Here is an 18839-nt window from a genome sequence, read left to right as displayed (position 1 = left end):
TTAGCTTATAGTTTGAGAGCAGTTGCTGAGAATATGTCAGCCATTAGTACTAGATAAGAAATGCACAAGACATGCACATTCATTTCTGAGCAACTGCATCGCCGACTACCATTTCAGGAAGTCGCCGAGAGACAACCAAGGCATTGGCTCGGAAGATCAACCGTGGCAGGAATAGGATGTCCATTTAGCTATCTACCCCACTATCCCTTCGTCACATTTAAGCCGGGTGCATAATGCATCTAGCTCAGAGTTTCATCCCTTGAACGGGAGACAGGAGGCGTCAGCATTCCTTGCTCAGCCCCTTGGGGCATGACATATCATCCTCGTGGATAATAGGTGAGAGAAAGGTATCTGTTAGTTCGGAATCCTAATAAGGAAAGAGTAAATTAGACTACCGAGGCTACGGGACTTTGCCACGCGGGACTTAAGTCTAATTAACCTGCTATGGGTGGGTTAAGTTTCGAGATCCAAACTTAATTAGGAGTTTAGCGTACTGCTTACTTTAAGATGAAGCAATAATGCATTGCTTGATGGTGAAGATGTCGTAGTAGCTGGGATGAGGAAAAGGACTATGTCTGCTTCCTGGTATACATACTATAGCTGCACAGGCCCGAAAGTATGTGTAAAAAGTGGAATGAATTATGTTTGGTGTTTAGATATCAACAAATAACAATACTAGAAGAGTATGTTAGCTTATGATAGCTTATAAACTGTAATTCAACTGATTCAACCCACTCAACCAATATATCAGCACTTATTTTGGTATATAAGCACGGTGCTGCGCGTTGAAGTCTATTGATTTGGAATTTGACAAAGATAAGCCTCTGGGTAGATCAGACAGTACGCCACATGACTGAGCACAAACCAATTTATAGAAGCGCAACCCACTCTTACTTAGGTAGGTAGGACGTGACAGTGGCCTCGGAATCGCCGAGATACAGAATGTTTGCGACGCTGCGCGATTTAGACAGCCAAAGTATGGTGGCCACCGAGGCTTCGACGGTGCCTCCGCCTTACAATCGCCCTCCACATATCGTCTGTCAATGGTGCCGTAGTAAAAAGGTATATTCTGTTCCTGGACCTGGAGATTCCTTCCGGCTTACCCGATACAGTTGAAGTGCTCGGGATTCAGTACCAAGGGATGTGCACGTTGCAGAGCATCGAACGCCGAATGCGTTCCAGTGAGCAGGTCATCGCGCAATGCTGCCGTCAAGAGGAACCAGAGGATCAGACCTACCGGCCAAGATCTTACCAGCCCTCCAGATAACCTAGTCCGAGAATCCTCGCACTGCAGTCCGCCGTTTGATATCCACTCCCCTTCTTCTGAGAAACACCCGTCGGATGGAATCGCATCTTGCCCACCGATTGCACAGCTTGAAAGTCTTCCAGACTCAGATCCAGACTGCTTAGAGCACTTGCCATATGAGCTGCATCATTCCATGACACAAGAGTTCCTACCCCCGCTTCCAATCAACTGGAATCTTGATGGCAATAAAAGCAGTCCAGAGAGTATAACCCTGGCATCTAGCAGGGATGTTAATGACCAACCCGGGACCCAGAATCTCGAGGCGTCCTGGAAATCATTCACCGACAGTATAGGAGAAGAGTGTGGGCCGCGCTCGGATACAAGTCCCTGTCAGTGTATTCATCATGCACTGGAGATGTTGGACGACTTCTGTGGCCAGGAATATACGCCGGGGCCCGCGTGTCTCGGGGACAACGGGTTCATGTTACAGCGTCTGGCGACCTTGCGTTCCGGGGTCCGAAAACTGGAGTCGCTGACGGCCTGTTTCAGATGTAGGGGAGCCCAGAGACCAATGACCCTTTTCGTACTGCTCTCCGAGCGTCTGGTTAATCATCTCCTTCTTACCCTGGAAACCCCAATTCCGGACCCAGTCTCCGCTGGGCTTTTTGCTTCTTCTGTCCTGATACGACGCGAAAGTAACGGAGTATGGCCTTGCGTAACCCCTTCTACTGCTTTCGAAAATAGCACCGACTATCCTGTTGATGATAGGGATAATATCATGACACTAAGTTGTGGCACGAATAGCCTAGACGTGACGGCTGAGACTTCGTCACTTCTTACTCTCCTGCGCTTAACGACACTGCAGCAACTCCGCATAGTGCTGTCAAAGTTGTGGGATCGCGCGCAGATGGAGCAATGGGGCGGCCATCTCAAGACTCTGAGACATCAGCAGAATCAGTTGCGTGCTATGGATGTCGCCATGAAGGCTCAATTAACGGTGGAGGCAAACTAACGGAATGAACGGACCCGTTAGAGTGGAAGATACAACATATCTTCTTGGACTGGGTCGGGAGCTGGCTATGTCGAAAGACCAGTTGAGCCGACATCCGCAGGGAAAAACCGCACCGCCAGGCTGGGTTTCCACCACATGACGTGGATGTGACTTTCGCTCTCCCAGCCTTGTGCCGGGTTGACCATCCCGGCGTCGAAGCGAAAGTGCATTTTCGCGAGAATCAGAGAGATCTCCATCATTGCAAAGCTATTCGATCGTTAGCGAGCACAAATCGTCTAAAAGGACCGACAGATTAAGGTGAGGAAGACACCAACTTCCGTCCTAGACAACCCCTCGGACCCAGAGAAAACGGCTGACTAGCTTCTTTGGTGTCGGAGCAGTCGGGATCCAACCATCGTTCTGGTTTGAATTCAAATGGGCTGTGAAAGTATCGCTCGTCTTGAGTGACCGTCCAGGCGGATGTGTAGACGTCAACCTGCCACGTAGCATCGACCAGAGTCAGTCAAATCCGCGTGAGAGCATGTTGCAAATTCTACCAACCCGCGAACATACATTACCCGGTATATGGACCCCGTCCACCATAATCCCTTCGGCAGGTGTCGTGCGAGGAAAGCCTTGGGAGCCTGGGGGATAGATGCGCAGTCCTTCCGAAATCACCGCTTGAAGATAAGGCAACTTCAGGGCGCTGGTAGCATCAATGTCGGACCAGGAGTGGTAGCGATTGCGAATCTCGGAGCGCAGCCTTTTATAGACCGGTGGGTTTGTTAGGAGATGGTAGGTGGTGGCAGCCAGGAAGGTGGCCACTGTTTCGCCACCTGCAATGCTGTAATCGAGTTAGTCTTCAAGGGTCGGATGGAAAGAAAGCACTAAAGAGCATACACCAAAGTCGAGGTGTGCGCGCTCAACTCCTCTAGATCCATTTTCCCGTTCTGCACCCTTTTGATCAAATGGGACATGAAATCGGCCCGGGGGCTTTTCGAGTCCAATCGACGGGCGACCTTGTCGCGACTGTAGTTGGTATGCTTGTTGCGAACGCTCACCGTGAGTCTCGGCAGGATGAACTTCCCGATTGCAGCTAATATTTGATAGCGACGAAGGTTATCGAGGATCGTGATGAAGTAAAGATGCTCTTCAATTAGGTCAGACCAGAAGTGAGATTTCCCGGCCTCGACGCAGTGGAATGATTCCCCGAATGCCATTTCTCCCAGCATATCGAACGCCAGCATCTCAAACCACTTGATCATGTTCAGTCCGGTCGAGGACTGACCGTCCGTCCCGAGCCGGCCGATGAAGCGGTCCACGCAGTTGTTGATGATGCTCTCCTGCTCTGTCAGCGCCTTGGTGGAAAAGGCCGCGGCGAGAGACCTCTTCATGCGACTGTGCCGCTGAGGGTTCCTCTCACTTCCTACGCAGAGAGAGCGAAAACCGGAGCCGTATATCTCATAAAACTCGCTCTTCCCCACCGGCTTTTTCACCGGCCCGTATATCGCCTTCCATGACTCGACCGATGCGCAGGATAGTTCGTTCGGAGCTACCCGAACGACATCACATGTGCGCGTCAGGTGAGTACAAGCTCCAGTCGGCTGCTGGGACAGAGGCTCACCGTATTGCTTGTGCAGGTGGTCGATAGCTCGGTGGAAGCGACCGCCTGTCGAGTAACAGATACGCCAGGCCTTGAGTCGATGTAGCTATGTTCAGCCGATATCCCCAACGGCTTGAACTGTATGATAGGCTGTCTTACAGAGGATGTTCGGGCCCAGAAGGGACCGGGAAAGGCTGCCACAGGATGGAAAAAAAGGTTGAACACGACCACGCCCAGCCAGTAGATGATAGACTAGGGACGAGGTTCTCAGTGACGAGGGAATTCTCTGGTGATCTAGCGAGAGGAATTTACCAGTAGGCCCACAGTCAGGCAGAACAGTTGAAGATCCGAGACCGCCGACGAGAGCCGACGAGCAGGGAACGAATTCGTGTCCATAATGCTTTGATCAACAAGAATTATGAAGCTCTAGATATGTGATCGAAGCCAGAAAGCCTCTGAAAACATTCAAACATCATTTTATAGTGCTTCCAGGGATTCATTCCGTTGAGATGTCCAAACGCGCCATTCGGCGGCTTCCGAATCGGTTGCGCGCCGAGCGACCAGACTCCATAGTATATGATTTTTATTGGAGAACGGGTCCAAAGGAGACATTTCTAGTTCATGGAGACCGCAATGTGAGGTTGTGCGATATTTACTGGCCCAGAAGGACTGGAGTTTCCCAACATCTGGAACGCGTCTTCGAAGACTGTTATGATTATTGACAACATTTCGGCCCTCTGCCTCCAGACAACCGGAGTTCTTTTCCGAATAGAGATTCAAGACATCGTGGAATGGCTGGGACATTCTGAAATAGCAGAATCAATGGAGATGAATAAAGGACGCGAAATCATCCATTGCATTGTCGTTGCTACCTTTACGCTAGTGGTGACCGAGGAATCCATCGACATGTGAAGAAAGCATTCCAGGGAATAAGACACATCAGTTCCGTTGCTTTAATTGAGAAATAGCGATGTAAACTGATTCTAAAATGATGCAAGAGAAGAGAAGGAGAGGGAAGTGGATGGACGCTCGATGGAAGCCCCACCTGATCGGGAAGGCACCCGATCACTGGACCGTCTCCACGCGCTACGGCCTTCTCGTCCTTCCGCCGTCCGGACCGCGTCTTCCGTGTCTATCAATAGCTGAACGCTGTACGGACCGTCTCGCAACACACATCCAATTTACTTTCCCCTCACCCCTCACCAGCTTGGCGGCTACGTAAGGATTTGTGCTTCTCCTCACGCGGGTCGGATCAATTGGGAGGGTATAAAACCCTTCATATACGACATGCCCCATGGATGAACTTGCTTTCCCCTCTTTTTGCTTTCTGGTCTGCTTACCACCGACCAATTTGTCGCGCTAGGATTTAGTATGGCTGATACTGCGGGAAAGGTATGTTTCTGACCTGTCTCGCTATGTCAATTGAGTTTCTATCGCAGAGTGAATGTTTGCTAACAATCCTAGACTATCACTTGCAAGGTACGACTACGACTCAATGCGGGAGACTCATGAAGCTAAACAACGCAGGCTGCAATCGCCTGGGCAGCCGAACAGCCGTTATCGGTTGAGGATGTCGAGGTTGCTCCACCTCGGGCGCATGAAGTCCGGATCAAAGTCCTTCACACGGGCGTTTGCCATACCGGTAAGTTCTCCGATGAAGCAGATTCGGTTGCTCCTAACAGTGAGAAGATGCCTACACGCTCTCCGGCAAGGATCCCGAAGGCGCGTTTCCCGTGGTGCTCGGCCACGAAGGCGCCGGAGTCGTCGAGTCCGTCGGCCCCGACGTGACCAACGTCAAAGTGGGCGACCACGTCATCGCGCTTTAGTATGTCGCTCTACGCTGCTTCGAACCAAACTAACAGGCCAGCACGCCCGAATGCAAGCAGTGCAAGTTCTGCCGATCCGGCAAGACCAATCTGTGCGGACAGATCCGCGCCACTCAAGGTCGCGGCGTGATGCCCGACGGAACGTCTCGATTCCGAGCGCGCGGAAAGGATCTCCTCCATTTCATGGGCTGTTCGACCTTCGCCCAGTATACCGTTGTCGCCGACATTTCGGTGGTCGCCTACACACCGGCCTGCCCGACCGATCGCGCGTGTCTTTTGGGATGCGGCATTACGACGGGGTACGGGGCTGCGACCGTGACGGCGAAGGTGGAGGAGGGGTCGACCGTTGCGGTCTTCGGTGCTGGATGCGTTGGTCTGTCGGTCATCCAGGGCGCGGTCAAGAACAAAGCGGGTATGATTATCGCCGTGGATCTGAACGACGACAAGGCGCCGTGGGCGTACAAATTCGGCGCCACCCATTTCGTCAACCCGGCGAAATTGGGACGTAAGAACATCACGGAAAAGCTCATCGATATGACCGACGGGGGATGCGATTATACGTTCGACTGCACTGGCAACGTGAGTGTGATGCGAGCGGCGCTTGAAGCCTGCCACAAGGGCTGGGGCGAGAGCATCGTCATTGGGGTTGCGGCAGCTGGCCAGGAGATTAGCACCCGGCGTAAGTTTTGCCAATTGATTCAGGTGCAGTCAGATGCTAACTTGCTACTGTAGCCTTCCAGCTAGTGACCGGTCGCCAGTGGAAGGGCTGCGCATTCGGGGGCGTGAAAGGACGGACACAACTGCCGGGACTGGTGGCGGACTATTTGAACGGGGATCTCAAGGTGGACGAGTTCATCACTCATCGCGAGAGCCTCAGCAACATCAACGCGGCATTCGAGCAGATGAAGCAGGGCGATTGCGTGCGGTGCGTGGTAGACACGACCTTGTAGTAGATAGAAGCGATAAAGAACAGATAGTAATGATAAGACGATTGACGAGAACTACCTACCTACTCTACATCATCCGTAAAGCATATACTCCGGAGTATCTTCAATCCTCAAAATCACGCCATATCCTGCAGATGCGAAAAACCCTCATACTCATTGAACCTACCCAAACCGTCGGACGGGCACCCGAAAGAGACAAGAATCCCAGGCCGGACCGGAAGCGATATACAAGTCGAGTAATCTCGTCCCGACGCATGGCGCGGTGGAGACCCCCGCGTGAGGGGATCGATCGATTCGATCGTGAGGGGTTTAATTCAGTTGGCGCTTAGCAGTTAGTAGCTTACTCGTAGCTATTGAACTGGTTATATAAATGCCCCTGTCGCTGATTACCATCCTCAATTACTATCCTCTCTATACCCTATACTCTACACCAACCCACCACCAACCTCCTTCCAACCACCAACAAACAAACACAAAACCTTCAAAATGGCCCCCTCCCTACACCCCCTCATCGACAACGGCCTCACCAAAGGCTCCCCCAACTTCTCCGGCGGTTCTCTCCACTGCAAATGCGCCTCGGACCGCGTCACCGTGACTCTCTCCAGCAACATCGCACACAACCACGCCTGCGGGTGCTCTAAATGCTGGAAACCCTCCGGCGCATTGTTCTCCGTCGTCGGGGTTGTGCCTCGCACCGCTGTTTCCGTGACGGCGCACCCCGAGAAACTACACATCGTGGACCCGGAGGCCGTGATTCTGCGCAACGCCTGCAAGGGCTGCGGGGTGCACATGTTCGGACGCATTGAGAAAGAGCACCCGTTCAAGGGGCTGGATTTCGTGCATGCTGAGCTCTCGAACGAGCAGGGGTGGCAGGAGCCGCAGTTTGCGGGGTTCGTGAGCTCGATCATCGAGCAGGGGTTTAACCCGAGTGGGATGGACGAGGTGCGGGCGAAGTTCGAGAGTGTGGGTCTGCAGTGCTATGATGCGCTGTCGCCGGTGTTGATGGATTTGATTGCTACGTTTGCGGCGAAGAAGGCGGGCAAGTTGCCGGCTCATCTTTGAGGTAGGAGTTCTTTGGATGGTTGAAGGAGGATAGGATGAATGGATGGATGTATTATGTGGATTTGGTTTGGGTTGGGTTAGCGTGAGGTGTTTGTGGGTGGTTGGGGATGTATCATGATAGGCGTTGATGGTGTTTGTGGTTATGAGATATGATGATGATAGATTTGAATGTCGAATGCAATCTTCTGATTGAGTCTACATGTTTGTATATGGTCTAGTAGAGTTATGATGCGACAGCATGTTGGACACATTGATTTGAATGAGTACACTGTACTAAGGAAAATAAACAATTGAAAGAGATCATTAAATTGCGTTTTGTAGCTTACTATAGTCAATAAATGCCATATTCCTCTACGGAGTATACGCAGGTAGCCTGTCAAGTGTCAACGTCAACGTCAACTGTCAAAGCACCTGCTGGTGCAAAATCTACAATGAATCCCCCGCCAAGTCCCTCGAACCTAGAGTAAAACAGTCCTTTAATAAACCAGAAGAAATGACAGGATCCCCTTAGTTGATCCCTCCAGGGTGCATCATACATGAGTTCGCTGTCGGCGGCTAGCCACCCCATCTTCTAACGAGGGCTATACCTATGGAAAACCCGACAGCACTACTCCATACAATCCAAACCGATAACAGACAGAGCAAACCCTGCATAAACCGACACATCCGTAACTACCGCAGCACCACAGAATCCGAAACAGCTCCACCGGCCGAATCAGATCCACCACTCGGAGTTTCAGCGTGCCGGCCATTCCGCATCCAGCACGGACAAAACCGCTGCAGAAGCAGGTTAATTAATTCCCTGACGATCTCTCCGTTCTGGATCCGGAGCCGACCCTGCCAGCAATCAAGATGGAATGGTCGCTTGTAAAACGCCGAAATTGCTCCATCTAAAACGGAGTCTCGTCCGTCAGGCCACAGCTTAGACTATGCAATACGGAGCATGGCTCCATTTGGGCTCCATACGGGGTAGTCAGTCCATCATGGTTCGGGTTCTTATAAAGGCCCTGCCTGGCTCTACGATCTCGAGAACCAGCTCCCACCCACATTCCTTCTCGCTATGAAGTTCTCCCGCTCCTTCGTCACCCTCGCCGGCCTGGTGTCGGCCCAATTGGCCGCGGGTCTTCCGCAGGCGTCCTCGTCCAGCGTGGCGCCGACGCCGTCCGCCACCCCTGGCTCCTTCGCGTCGACCTCCGGTCTCCAGTTCACGATCGACGGCAAGACCGGCTACTTCGCCGGGTCGAACTCGTACTGGATCGGGTTCCTGACCAACGACGACGACGTGGACCTGGTGTTCTCGCACATGAAAGAGTCCGGGCTGAAGATCCTGCGCGTCTGGGGCTTCAACGACGTGAACGAAGAGCCGCAGGACGGCACGGTCTGGTACCAGAAGCACGCGGACGGGAAATCGACGATCAACACGGGCGCGGACGGCCTGCAGCGTCTGGACGTCGTGGTGTCGTCGGCCGAGAAGCACGGCATCAAGCTGATCATCAACTTCGTCAACTTCTGGGACGACTACGGCGGCATCAGCGCCTATCTGAAGGCGTATGGCGGCGGCGATGACAAGGCCAACTTCTACGCCAGCGACGAGATGCAGGCTGCGTACCGCACGTACGTCGAGGCCGTGGTGTCGCGGTACTCCGACTCGGAGGCTGTCTTTGCCTGGGAGCTGGCGAACGAGCCGCGCTGCAAGGGCTGCAATACCACGGTGCTGTATGACTGGATCGAGAGCACTAGCAAGTTCATCAAGTCGTTGGATTCGGAGCACATGGTCTGCATTGGAGATGGTGAGTCTCTCGATTGACACTGGGGAAAGATGGAGCTAATTCGAGCAGAGGGTTTCGGTCTGGATGTCCAGTCGGACGGCAGCTACCCCTACCAGTACTCGGAGGGCTCGGACTTTGCGAAGAACCTGGCCATTGAGACCATCGACTTCGGCACCTTCCACCTGTACCCGGATAGCTGTAAGTCACCACTTTCCCTGATCCCAGAGCACAAAGGCTAACCAAACAGGGGGCGTGTCCAACCCGTGGGGCAACGGCTGGGTCAGCTCGCACGGCGCAGCCTGCAAGGCGGCCGGAAAGCCGTGTCTGTTCGAGGAATACGGAGTGACGTCGAACCACTGCGCGCTGGAGAAGCCGTGGCAGAACACGGCGCTGAACACGACGGCCGTGTCGGGCGATCTGTACTGGCAGTACGGCGACCAGCTGAGCTCGGGACCGTCGCCGGACGACGGAAACACCTTTTACTACGGCACGGACGAGTTCAAGTGCCTGGTGACGGACCATATCGAGGCCATCGGGCGGCTTTAAGCGTAGACTGGTGGAACTGTTGGTGGACTGTAGTAGTACTTAGTGGTAGATGGGGGCCAAAGTTACGCAGATTCGTCAGAAGGATTCGTTTCAGCCTCGCGCACTCGGTACTTTACCTAGGTTAGGTAGTTACGAGGTTTTCTTTTGGTCTAATCTTTTCGGACTGTTGACTACACCCGTCACCTGACGTAAGACCAGGCAGCATCTCCTTATTTGATCTTTCTGTCTATCTTCTATCTTCTATCTTCTATCCCTGACCAAACCACCCGAATAGTATCAGCATCAACACAATCACAATGGGCAAACCACAACCCCAAGACCTGCAAAACGACAGCCCCGAGCTCCCTCCTCCATCCTACGAAGACGCCATCATCCAACCCTCGTCCTCCTCCGCTCCCCCCAGCGCCCCCTATCCCGTCGACCCCCCGATCCCCTCGCAACAGCCCTACCTCAGCATCAACGCCAACACCCGCGCCTGCCACCAAGTCACCCTCTCTCCGTCCCTGAGCAGCGACGCCTCGGCCCTCCACGCGCTCATCACCCGCCAAGCCGACGTGCCGGCGCGCCCGCAGCTCACCATCCGCGGCACCCACACCGTCACGCGGTCCGAGAACCACGGTCGGAAACACCGCAGTCGCAACATCACCGACTTCGACTTCAAGGTTGACCTGTCGCCGTATGTGGTGGGGCCCGCGGGACCGGACGGAGATGCCGACGAGGGATGGCATGAGCTGAAGGTCGCGGCCGACGGTGACGGGGCGAAGCGGTATCGCGGGGGAATCTTCCGGTCGAGACGGTGGAAGGGACACGGATGTTGTGGACGAAGAGGGGCGATTCGATTGTCGGATGGCGACGAAGAGAATGTCGGGTTGGTGGGCGCAGAGGGAGGGTCGGAAGGACGAGGCGAGGCGCCCGGGTTGATCGGCTGGTGTGATCGGTTCTGCGAGGATCCTGCGCCGGTGAAATCGTATGTTTCTTTTCCTTTTATGTTCTTACCTCCATTGGATGATTGCTAACGATAAAAGGTTCACATTCACACGCACCGTCTCGGGTCTGGACTCGGAGATCATCCGTTCAGCACTGAAATCGCACCTGCGGGCGCTCAATTACCGCGGCAAAGTGGAGGTCTCGACGTCCATCGCCAACAACTCCATCACCATCTACTCACCGCACTGGATCAACCAGGCGCGCAACAACAGCTGGATCTTCTACGGCTGTCTGCTGCTGCAGCTGTGGATTGTGGCGTGGCCGGTCCTGTGGCTGCTGGAGCGCAAGTACCGCGTCGTGGAGTCGGAGTGGCGATTCTCGCGACCGTCCGGGGCAAGCGGGAAGACGTTCGCGGCCGGACGCAGCGAGGCGGAGGTCGCGAAGGACGTGGCACCGGTGGTGACGCAGGCGGCGTGGGAGAAACGCAGGGCTGGGAAGGTGTTGACCCCCGAGGAGGTCGATACGTTGCGCCGGTTGGAGCTGGAGGGACGCCAGAGGGGAGGCCGCGTGATGGTGGTCAACTTTGGGGATATGGGCGAGTGGGGGAATAATCATTATACGTTTGCTGGTTGAGATGTTATACCCTTTGTTAGTTCTTTTTTTTGTCATGTGCTGTTTAACCTGGCGAGTAAGGGAGTCAATGTAGGATCAGAATCATAACCTTGTCCAAAGCCTCGACCACCTTCCGGGATCAATCTGTAGACCAAGTAAACAATGGCAGAACTCAACACCGCCAAGACGACCGCCCACTCTCACTTCCTGAACCTCCGTTTCAACCCTCCCACCAAAACAACTCCACATGTGTTCTTTCGACTCTCCTGGCAGCACAGATGCCGATAATCTGAATATGAAGCCTCCTCGATATAGCCAGTAGCAGTGTTTCTCTCAGACAATACCTTTAAAAGCCAAAATCACCATTTGGCACAGTGGGAAGCCGGAATATGTTATGGCCCTTATATATTTTGTTGACTTTCCTTAGGTAGACAAGGCAGTAATCCTAGATTGGACTACCTACCGGATTACAACGTTATGCCCTTCTAGTCAGCCTATTCATGCTGGAAAATAGAGGGTCGATTATAAAGTCCCCACTACTAGCCATAAATGATCGATTTGAATCGATTCGACGTGATTTAATTCCATTGGAATTACTAGTATTCCAGCTTTCTCCCCTTCCGACCCTCCCCGCAAGGCACTATGTACTATCGGGTATATCCACCCCGCAAACGCGAGAATCATAAATTCAAAGGCAAGAAAAAATCACTCCACCAGCGCCATCACCTTCTTCCACCACGTATCCCTCGGGCGGGGCGGTTTTTCGGCCGCCACGATCTCCGCCAACCCGGTCTGCAGGTCGACATCCTGCGGTCTCCAGGCCCACGGGTCCGACCAGAACACCGCCTTATGGCCCAGATACAGCACCAGGAACGCCGGGATGCCGATGTACGCCGTGAAGAAGTTACTCGCGGACCACTCGGACGGGAAGAAGCACGTGAATCCGTTGATGAGGGCGAGGAAGAGCGCGCCGGCGAGGCCGATGTACATGCCGTAGGGCTGCATGATGGAGGAGTAGGGCTTTTCGACGCCTTGGGTGGAAATGGCGCGGTTGAAGCGGAAGTAGACGATGGCGCAGCAGATCCAGGAGATGAAGCCGGAGGTGTTGGTGAAGTTGATGAGCCAGTTGAAGACAGTGTTGGAGCCGTTGGAGACGGCGAGGTAGGCGAGGAGGGAGAAGAGGGAGGATACGGATACTGCGAGCCAGGGCACGCCCCAGCGGTTGCAGGTTTTGAAGACGGAGGGGGCGTTTCCGGAGACGGCGAGGGAGTAGAGCGAGCGGGAGGACATGTAAAGGAAGGAATTGCCGGCGGACCAGGCGGAGGTGAGGATGGCGGCGTTGACGATGGAGTCGAGCACGGGGATGCCGGCGTTGGCGATGGCGACGACGAACGGCGAGGAGGAGGCGTCGGTGCCGGAGCCGTAGACGATGGCGTCGGCTTGCGAGGAGCAGATGACGCCGATGGCGAGGGCGCCGAGGATGTAGAAGAAGACGAGGCGGTAGATGTAGCGGCGGGCGGCGACGGGGACGTTGCGGCGCGGGGATTCCATCTCGCCGCCGGAGATGATGATGAGCTCGGGCGCGAAGATGAATGCGATGGCGCTCTTAACGATGCACTGCAGGAGACCGACGAAGCGGCCGGCGTCGCCGGACACGAGATAGGTGTTCATGGCGCCGTATTCCTTCCAGTAGTGGAATCCAAGGCGTTGACGGTTCGGCCCGCCGCCCCAGAAGAGAATGAAAGAAAGCAACAACAGACCGATCAGCGTGATGATCTTGATGCCGGAGAACCAGAACTCGGTCTCGCCGTAGAAGCGCACGGGCAGGAAGTTCAGCAGCACAATGACAACCAGCATGATGGTGATCCAGACGGCTAGGTGCACGCCGGCGTCCCAGTACTCGATCACCATGGATGCGGCGACGATCTCGTACGGCACCAGAATTCCCAGCGAGTACCAGTATAGATATCCCATGGCGAAGCCGAGACTGCGCGAGACGTAGCGGAAGCCGTGGTAGGACATGGTGCCGCCGTGGACGGGGAGGTAGGCGCCGATTTCTGCGATACCGGTGACGAGGGCGTAGACGAGGGCCGAAATAAAAATATAACCCAGTAGTAGGGATAAGGGTCCGCCGATGTTCAATGCCTGACCGGATCCCACGAAGAGACCGGTGCCGATGGTGCCACCCAGGGCCATCAGCTGCACGTGGCGGTTCTTGAGGCCGCGCTGGGTGACTTTGTATCGCTCGTCCAGCAGGTCGGCCTCGATCATGGCCTGCATGGTGCCAGACTTCCCATCGCCGGCGGACTCGACGGGGTAGGGGGCCTCGGATATTGACTTTTCAGGGGCCATGGCGACGGCAATTGTTTGGGTGAGAGGAAGAAACGTTCTAGAGGATGAGAAGGAGGGAGGGGCGGACAGTTATAAGCGACAGGATTATGGTTACATCCTCAGCGCGATAAACAGAAAAAGTCAAAGATGGGACGAGGCAAAATCAGCGGACTCATCGCGACCGAAGGCGGCAGTCTGGTTGGACGGCCAAGCAAGGGGGATGATAAGACGATGCGGGGAGCGCCACTGGCGTCGTTGGTGATGGAAAGAAGAGTCAGGCTGAGACGGAGTACCGGAGAGTTGAAAGAGTGTGAAAAGGACCGGAAAGGTACTCTCCGTGGTAGACCTGACCAGATCCCTATGACTTCCCGTGCCCTAACAGTCAATAGGTATATGAAGGAGGATACTACTTATCGCTCTCGTATCGCCAGCCCATGAGAATGCTGAGTCCACCGGTCCGGCCACCGGTCCGGAGCCAGCTTATCGCAAGCGAGTCTCGAATTGCAGATAAGACGATGGCCATAGAAGCATCCCATGCAAGGGGTAAGTATACTTCTTGGGAGGTATTATGATATGATATGATATGGCCTGACCGGGACTTACTTCCGGCCTGCATCCGGTGCATTGATCGCGACATTGCCATGAATCAAGAAGACGGAATACAGATGAAAGGAATGCCACTATTGATTGATCCATGGTGTCATGTTGCGACCTGGCATGGTCCCACGTTTTTAGATTTCTCCAGATTCTCGGATTCTCCACTTTATTCGTTCTCTTAGGTAATGTTTTTATTTCCCCGGATTTTTCGTCGCTTTCAACACGGTGCCTGACCCAGTTAGACCGCGTTAGCTGCGTAGGCTCAATTGGAGATGATTGGATTCTTGGAATACACTCCATTGCCATCGCGGAAATCGTCGGCTATTCGCGGATTGGGTTCTGCCGACTACGTTATTAGACTGGTTCTTGGAAGGACATCGACAAAGATATTCCATCAGATTTTTATGATCTTGCACTCCCCGTTGCCTTGTCAAATCCCAGAGGCAACAACCTTCATTCAACTCGGTCCAAAGGCGTCTCTCCCACGCCGCTATCAAGAGGCTGCTTTATGCCATCCACCCTATCATCCGCTGTATCAACATGGTAATTCCGCACCAAGATTGGCTGCACGACCACGCAAAGTGAGGGCCTTTTGAACGTCGGCTGGTATTTCTGGGGCTGGCCAGGGCGTATCAAGATTGGTTGCTTGATCACGCAAACTGAGGGCCTTTTCAGCGTCGGCTGGTATCTCTGGGGCTGGCCAGGGCGTATCGCACATCCATGGGTGACAGAGGCACTTGGAGGGCGAAATGCGCTTGGAAGCATCCACAGTGAGCATTTTGCCAATGAGATCCAAAGCAGAATCAGGAATATCGTCCCAATAAGGTGATGGATAGTCGAATCTACCCATCCTGATCTGCTGGGCGAGGGTATAGGGGCTTTCCCGGGAGTAAAGTTCGTCGGAAAAGGGAGGAAAGCCACACAGGCAGATGTACAAAACAACCCCGCAAGACCATACATCGACTCCAAACCCATATCGACGTCTGACTGTCTCCTGAAGGATCTCCGGGGCCACGTCTGAATAAAGTTAATAACTGCATCAGTATATGCCAAGGGATGAGGAATATATACAGCTTGGAGTTCCACATAGAGTAGTTGTAAGTTCATCGAGACTCGGCTCCGTGCGAATCTGTTTTGCTACCCCAAAGTCACCTAATTGGATTGTAAGGCTCTTGTCCAGAACAAGGATATTCTCGGGTTTGATGTCTCGGTGGACCCATCCACGGCCGTGCTATTTTGTATCAGCTTTCACTCGATGTGGGCCAGGATCGAGGGAGAAGGCTCACCAGAAATTGGATAGCAGATATTAACTGACGAAATACTCTCCGTGTTTCATTCTCAGTGAGCTTTTGTTTGCTGACAATCCAGTTAAAGAGCTCCCCTTCTTCTGCGAGATTGAAGACGAGGGAGATGTTATTCTTTTCGAAGTCTGCGAAAACATTAATCATCCTCATGAGATTTGGATGGTAGTAATTTCGAAGCTCCCGTAGCAATTGAATCTCATGAATTAAGGGATCATTGAAACCCGATGATGCGAGGGACTTGAGAGTCTTGAATGTTTTGACAGCACATGCCACATCTGTCACCCTGTTGGCACAGAGGTACACAGTGGCAAAATGACCCTTACCGAGTTGTTGAATTACCCGGTATTGCTGATGAAAGTTGGTCTTGATATCATATTGCTCCATAACCTCTGCAAAAGAGATTTCGTTACTTGTTTGAGCTTTGACTTGAGAATCAGATGGACCTTCCGACGGTGTTTCTTGGATAATCTCAGCTAGCCCGCTCATATTCCGAGACGACTGTCGTTGTAAGGGCTTCCCGGCAACTTCATCATAATTAACATCCAGACGTCGCACCAAGTGTTGTAATCCTCTCTCGGAGGCAATGATGAAGGCACGACGCCCCACCAGTCCGCGAGGCAGAGTAGCACCATGATCGGCGAGAAGGGCCATGATAGATTTTTGTCCGCTTCTCACAGCCATACTGGAAGCCGCGTCCCCCGATTCTGTCTCCACCGTCAAATCTGCCCCAGCTTCAACAATCATGCGAACGGAGTCGATATTCCCGCTGGATACAGCAGACATCAATGGAGTCCAGTTGCTGGATGCTTTGCTGTTCACATCGGCGCCTTCATCTAGTAGCACACGGATAACGCCTGCATGCCCGTTTCGGGCGGCCCTTTGCAAGGCTGTTTCATCCGCGTAGTCCTTGGCATTAACTGCAGCCCCTAGTTGAAGAAGAACCCGTACATTCTCCGCATGTCCAAATGCAGCAGCCCGGATGAGGGCGGTCTGTCTATCGGACCCTCTGCCTTCAATGTCGTGGCCGTTTGCAATCATCTGTCGAAGTATTATCGGAAGATCAAAAGCTGCGGCAAGGACGAGAGCCGGGGACTTGCGCGGGAATTCCTGGCTCCAGTTGGGATAACTAGCAATGGAAAGACTCCACACTTGACTGGTCATTTCAATCACCGTTGGATTAGACAAAAGACGTTCAAGGTCAGGAAAAAGCTCATTCGCATCAAGGAGGCTCATATCTGAGCCCCAATGTTTGGCAGCATAGCCAAGGAGAGGATACTCTACCAGACGCTGTGTCATCGCCGCATCGTTTGTACAGAATCCGGATGAAAAGTTTGGGAGCGTCAGATACGCCAAGCTAACTTTAGTGAGGCTCATCCTAGCAGCCATCAGTTTCTGACCAAGGCACCGTTCGAAGTATTGTTGGACAGTGTAATGGATGACGTGAATGGTTTGCGACTCGCTATCAACGGTGATGAGGCCTCCGCAAGCCCCAGTCAAAATTTCTTCATCGGGCAGATCATCATCTCCGAGAGCCATGTCTATCGCTAGCTCTTGCGTGGCGTACATATGTTGTAGCTGCATGACTGTCAGGTTCTCATGAGCACATATAACCCAGAGCAGTACTGTCTCTGCCAGCTCCACGGTATCAGCAGGCTGGTCATGAATTCGTTGAAGGGCTTCCGCGTAGGTGTCATCTAAAGTTGTTGGCAGGGTACTCAAGGCCGACCGCACTGCCTTCCGATTAATCTTGGTGGAAAGAGACTCGAGGTGCAGTTTGGCGAGGAGAAACCTGTTGATCACATATCAGTCGGGATAGTTTCTCAATGTAGCGCCAGTTCCATACATTCCGTGACATTCCTCGGTGATAGAAGAAATGATCTCCTTTCTCAAGTCTGGCTCAAGTCGAACGTGTTTCGATAGCCTGGGCTGTTGACTTATCTCCGAGTTTAAGAACATTGTGATGTCCTCGTCCCGAGCAAATATCTCTACTTTCTCAGCCGAAGAAAAATACCCATCGAAAGTAGTGGAGAAGCGCGAGCTACATAAAATCTTAACGTTCGACCCAACAGAACGAATGATTGAGAGAGCCCGGAGAGCCTCTTCCTCGGACTCGGAACATTCGTCCAGAGCATCAATCACGACAAAGAGTGTCTCATATGTCGATGTCACTTTGGCTAGTAGATCCACGAGCTCTTTCGATGTGGGGCGCGTGCCATATTTCCTGTGCGCATTGTATAGTGACAATACTTCAGATGGAATTGTGTCGCTTTTCGAGTGTTGGAGCGCCTGTATAAGTAGACTTGAAAGAAGGGCAGCAGGGGTCTGCTCTTTTCGGCGACCGTAATTACAGTAGATGTGCGTGTGAAGAGTGTTCTTCGAGACCGATTCATGCTCAAGAGTGTCAACCACGATTGACCTAGTCATGAATTAGCTATAATTCCAAATTCTGAGACGCATGGGTGAAAGCTGACATTAGTCGTGTTTTGCCAGCGCCAGCTAATAAACAACACTTAGCATAGATAGAACGCAGTGATCAAGAAACTTACGCAGGCCTGGACACCAGACCATGCTGATATTGCCCAGTAGCCAATTCTGAAGTGTCTCATGCTTGATGAACCAGATACCGGTTCCGGCCTGCACACTTTCTAGGATCGCAACATGTTGCTCCCGGAATGGAAGAGCGCCAAACCAGAGAAGAATTCTATGGTTCTGGTTCTCCTGATCTCTTGAGTGTGTGTGATCAATCTTTTGGTCCATATCCATTATTATCTTGTGTGATGACTGCGTCACCCGCCTTAATCCATGCGGTTAGTACTCACTAAAGCATTCAAATAAGCCGGGGAAAGATATGGAGAAAGAGACCATACATAAGATCGTTCTGCATGACAAGACTCAGATGGCTCTTCAGACGTTCCAAGCAAGCAAGCTTCTCCGAAACGTCCTTCTTTGTGAAGGGCCATGTCAGAGGCAACGACTTTTGACGCAGCTTAGATTGTGGACTGAGCTGTGCGACGATGTCCTCTAACATATGCTGAAAAGTGGCGAGGGGATTACCTGGACCAGCAAGGGATTTGATGG

At 53.0% G+C, this 18839-nt stretch overlaps 8 protein-coding genes across 8 annotated transcripts; 5 read left to right on the top strand and 3 right to left on the bottom strand.

Moving 5' to 3' along the window:
- Window positions 1–942: 942 nt before the first annotated feature.
- Window positions 943–2258, top strand: P170DRAFT_471597 (Zn(II)2Cys6 transcription factor domain-containing protein; the record flags this gene model as incomplete). The annotated part of the gene is made up of 2 exons (XM_024852858.1): window positions 943–1062; window positions 1113–2258. 2 exons carry the CDS (start codon window positions 943–945, stop codon window positions 2256–2258), a joined length of 1266 nt encoding a protein of 421 aa, XP_024706970.1.
- A 32-nt stretch (window positions 2259–2290) lies between these two features.
- On the bottom strand, window positions 2291–4532 carry P170DRAFT_82608 (cytochrome P450). The gene is made up of 6 exons (XM_024855401.1): window positions 4153–4532; window positions 4000–4092; window positions 3138–3931; window positions 2811–3081; window positions 2573–2733; window positions 2291–2504 (listed from the first exon to the last, which is right to left on the bottom strand). The coding sequence occupies exons 1-6, from the start codon at window positions 4234–4236 to the stop codon at window positions 2324–2326; spliced, it is 1584 nt and encodes a 527-aa protein (XP_024706969.1). The 5' UTR covers window positions 4237–4532; the 3' UTR covers window positions 2291–2323.
- Window positions 4533–5211: 679 nt separating this feature from the next.
- On the top strand, window positions 5212–6628 carry P170DRAFT_506614 (S-(hydroxymethyl)glutathione dehydrogenase/class III alcohol dehydrogenase; the record flags this gene model as incomplete). Its single annotated transcript, XM_024854405.1, has 6 exons — window positions 5212–5232; window positions 5305–5319; window positions 5368–5482; window positions 5530–5665; window positions 5708–6345; window positions 6399–6628. 6 exons carry the CDS (start codon window positions 5212–5214, stop codon window positions 6614–6616), a joined length of 1143 nt encoding a protein of 380 aa, XP_024706968.1. The 3' UTR covers window positions 6617–6628.
- Window positions 6629–7014: 386 nt separating this feature from the next.
- P170DRAFT_433544 (S-(hydroxymethyl)glutathione synthase) lies at window positions 7015–7743 on the top strand. The gene has a single exon (XM_024848520.1). The coding sequence runs from the start codon at window positions 7100–7102 to the stop codon at window positions 7673–7675; it is 576 nt and encodes a 191-aa protein (XP_024706967.1). The 5' UTR covers window positions 7015–7099; the 3' UTR covers window positions 7676–7743.
- Window positions 7744–8735: 992 nt separating this feature from the next.
- Window positions 8736–9990, top strand: P170DRAFT_348376 (glycoside hydrolase 5 family protein; the record flags this gene model as incomplete). Its single annotated transcript, XM_024843673.1, has 3 exons — window positions 8736–9465; window positions 9511–9642; window positions 9692–9990. The coding sequence occupies 3 exons, from the start codon at window positions 8736–8738 to the stop codon at window positions 9988–9990; spliced, it is 1161 nt and encodes a 386-aa protein (XP_024706966.1).
- P170DRAFT_82410 (uncharacterized protein) lies at window positions 9986–11656 on the top strand. The gene is made up of 3 exons (XM_024855399.1): window positions 9986–10839; window positions 10888–10957; window positions 11016–11656. The coding sequence occupies exons 1-3, from the start codon at window positions 10287–10289 to the stop codon at window positions 11548–11550; spliced, it is 1158 nt and encodes a 385-aa protein (XP_024706965.1). The 5' UTR covers window positions 9986–10286; the 3' UTR covers window positions 11551–11656.
- Window positions 11657–12061: 405 nt separating this feature from the next.
- Window positions 12062–14216, bottom strand: P170DRAFT_433540 (proline permease PrnB). The gene has a single exon (XM_024848519.1). It carries the CDS (start codon window positions 13879–13881, stop codon window positions 12235–12237), a length of 1647 nt encoding a protein of 548 aa, XP_024706964.1. The 5' UTR covers window positions 13882–14216; the 3' UTR covers window positions 12062–12234.
- A 655-nt stretch (window positions 14217–14871) lies between these two features.
- Window positions 14872–16278, bottom strand: P170DRAFT_433538 (serine/threonine-protein kinase). Its single transcript, XM_024848518.1, has 3 exons — window positions 15744–16278; window positions 15529–15688; window positions 14872–15474 (listed from the first exon to the last, which is right to left on the bottom strand). The coding sequence occupies exons 1-3, from the start codon at window positions 16245–16247 to the stop codon at window positions 14993–14995; spliced, it is 1146 nt and encodes a 381-aa protein (XP_024706963.1). The 5' UTR covers window positions 16248–16278; the 3' UTR covers window positions 14872–14992.
- Window positions 16279–18839: the final 2561 nt, after the last annotated feature.

Source organism: Aspergillus steynii (assembly GCF_002849105.1).
Source record: "Aspergillus steynii IBT 23096 chromosome Unknown P170scaffold_2, whole genome shotgun sequence".
Classification (NCBI taxonomy): domain Eukaryota; kingdom Fungi; phylum Ascomycota; class Eurotiomycetes; order Eurotiales; family Aspergillaceae; genus Aspergillus; species Aspergillus steynii.
This window is presented reverse-complemented; position numbering and strand designations above follow the sequence as displayed.

Coding starts and splice junctions, on each gene's coding strand:
- P170DRAFT_433538 (XM_024848518.1), bottom strand. CDS start 16,247: ATGAGCGGGCTAGCTGAGATTATCCAAGAAACACCGTCGGAAGGTCCA. Junction 15,689..15,743: donor TATCTGCTATCCAATTTCTG/GTGAGCCTTCTC, acceptor GATACAAAATAG/CACGGCCGTGGATGGGTCCA. Junction 15,475..15,528: donor TCTATGTGGAACTCCAAGCT/GTATATATTCCT, acceptor AACTTTATTCAG/ACGTGGCCCCGGAGATCCTT.
- P170DRAFT_433540 (XM_024848519.1), bottom strand. CDS start 13,881: ATGGCCCCTGAAAAGTCAATATCCGAGGCCCCCTACCCCGTCGAGTCC.
- P170DRAFT_82608 (XM_024855401.1), bottom strand. CDS start 4,236: ATGGACACGAATTCGTTCCCTGCTCGTCGGCTCTCGTCGGCGGTCTCG. Junction 3,932..3,999: donor TCTGGGCCCGAACATCCTCT/GTAAGACAGCCT, acceptor CATCGACTCAAG/GCCTGGCGTATCTGTTACTC. Junction 2,734..2,810: donor GGGTCCATATACCGGGTAAT/GTATGTTCGCGG, acceptor GCTACGTGGCAG/GTTGACGTCTACACATCCGC.
- P170DRAFT_82410 (XM_024855399.1), top strand. CDS start 10,287: ATGGGCAAACCACAACCCCAAGACCTGCAAAACGACAGCCCCGAGCTC. Junction 10,840..10,887: donor GGCGATTCGATTGTCGGATG/GCGACGAAGAGA, acceptor GAGGGTCGGAAG/GACGAGGCGAGGCGCCCGGG. Junction 10,958..11,015: donor GATCCTGCGCCGGTGAAATC/GTATGTTTCTTT, acceptor TAACGATAAAAG/GTTCACATTCACACGCACCG.
- P170DRAFT_433544 (XM_024848520.1), top strand. CDS start 7,100: ATGGCCCCCTCCCTACACCCCCTCATCGACAACGGCCTCACCAAAGGC.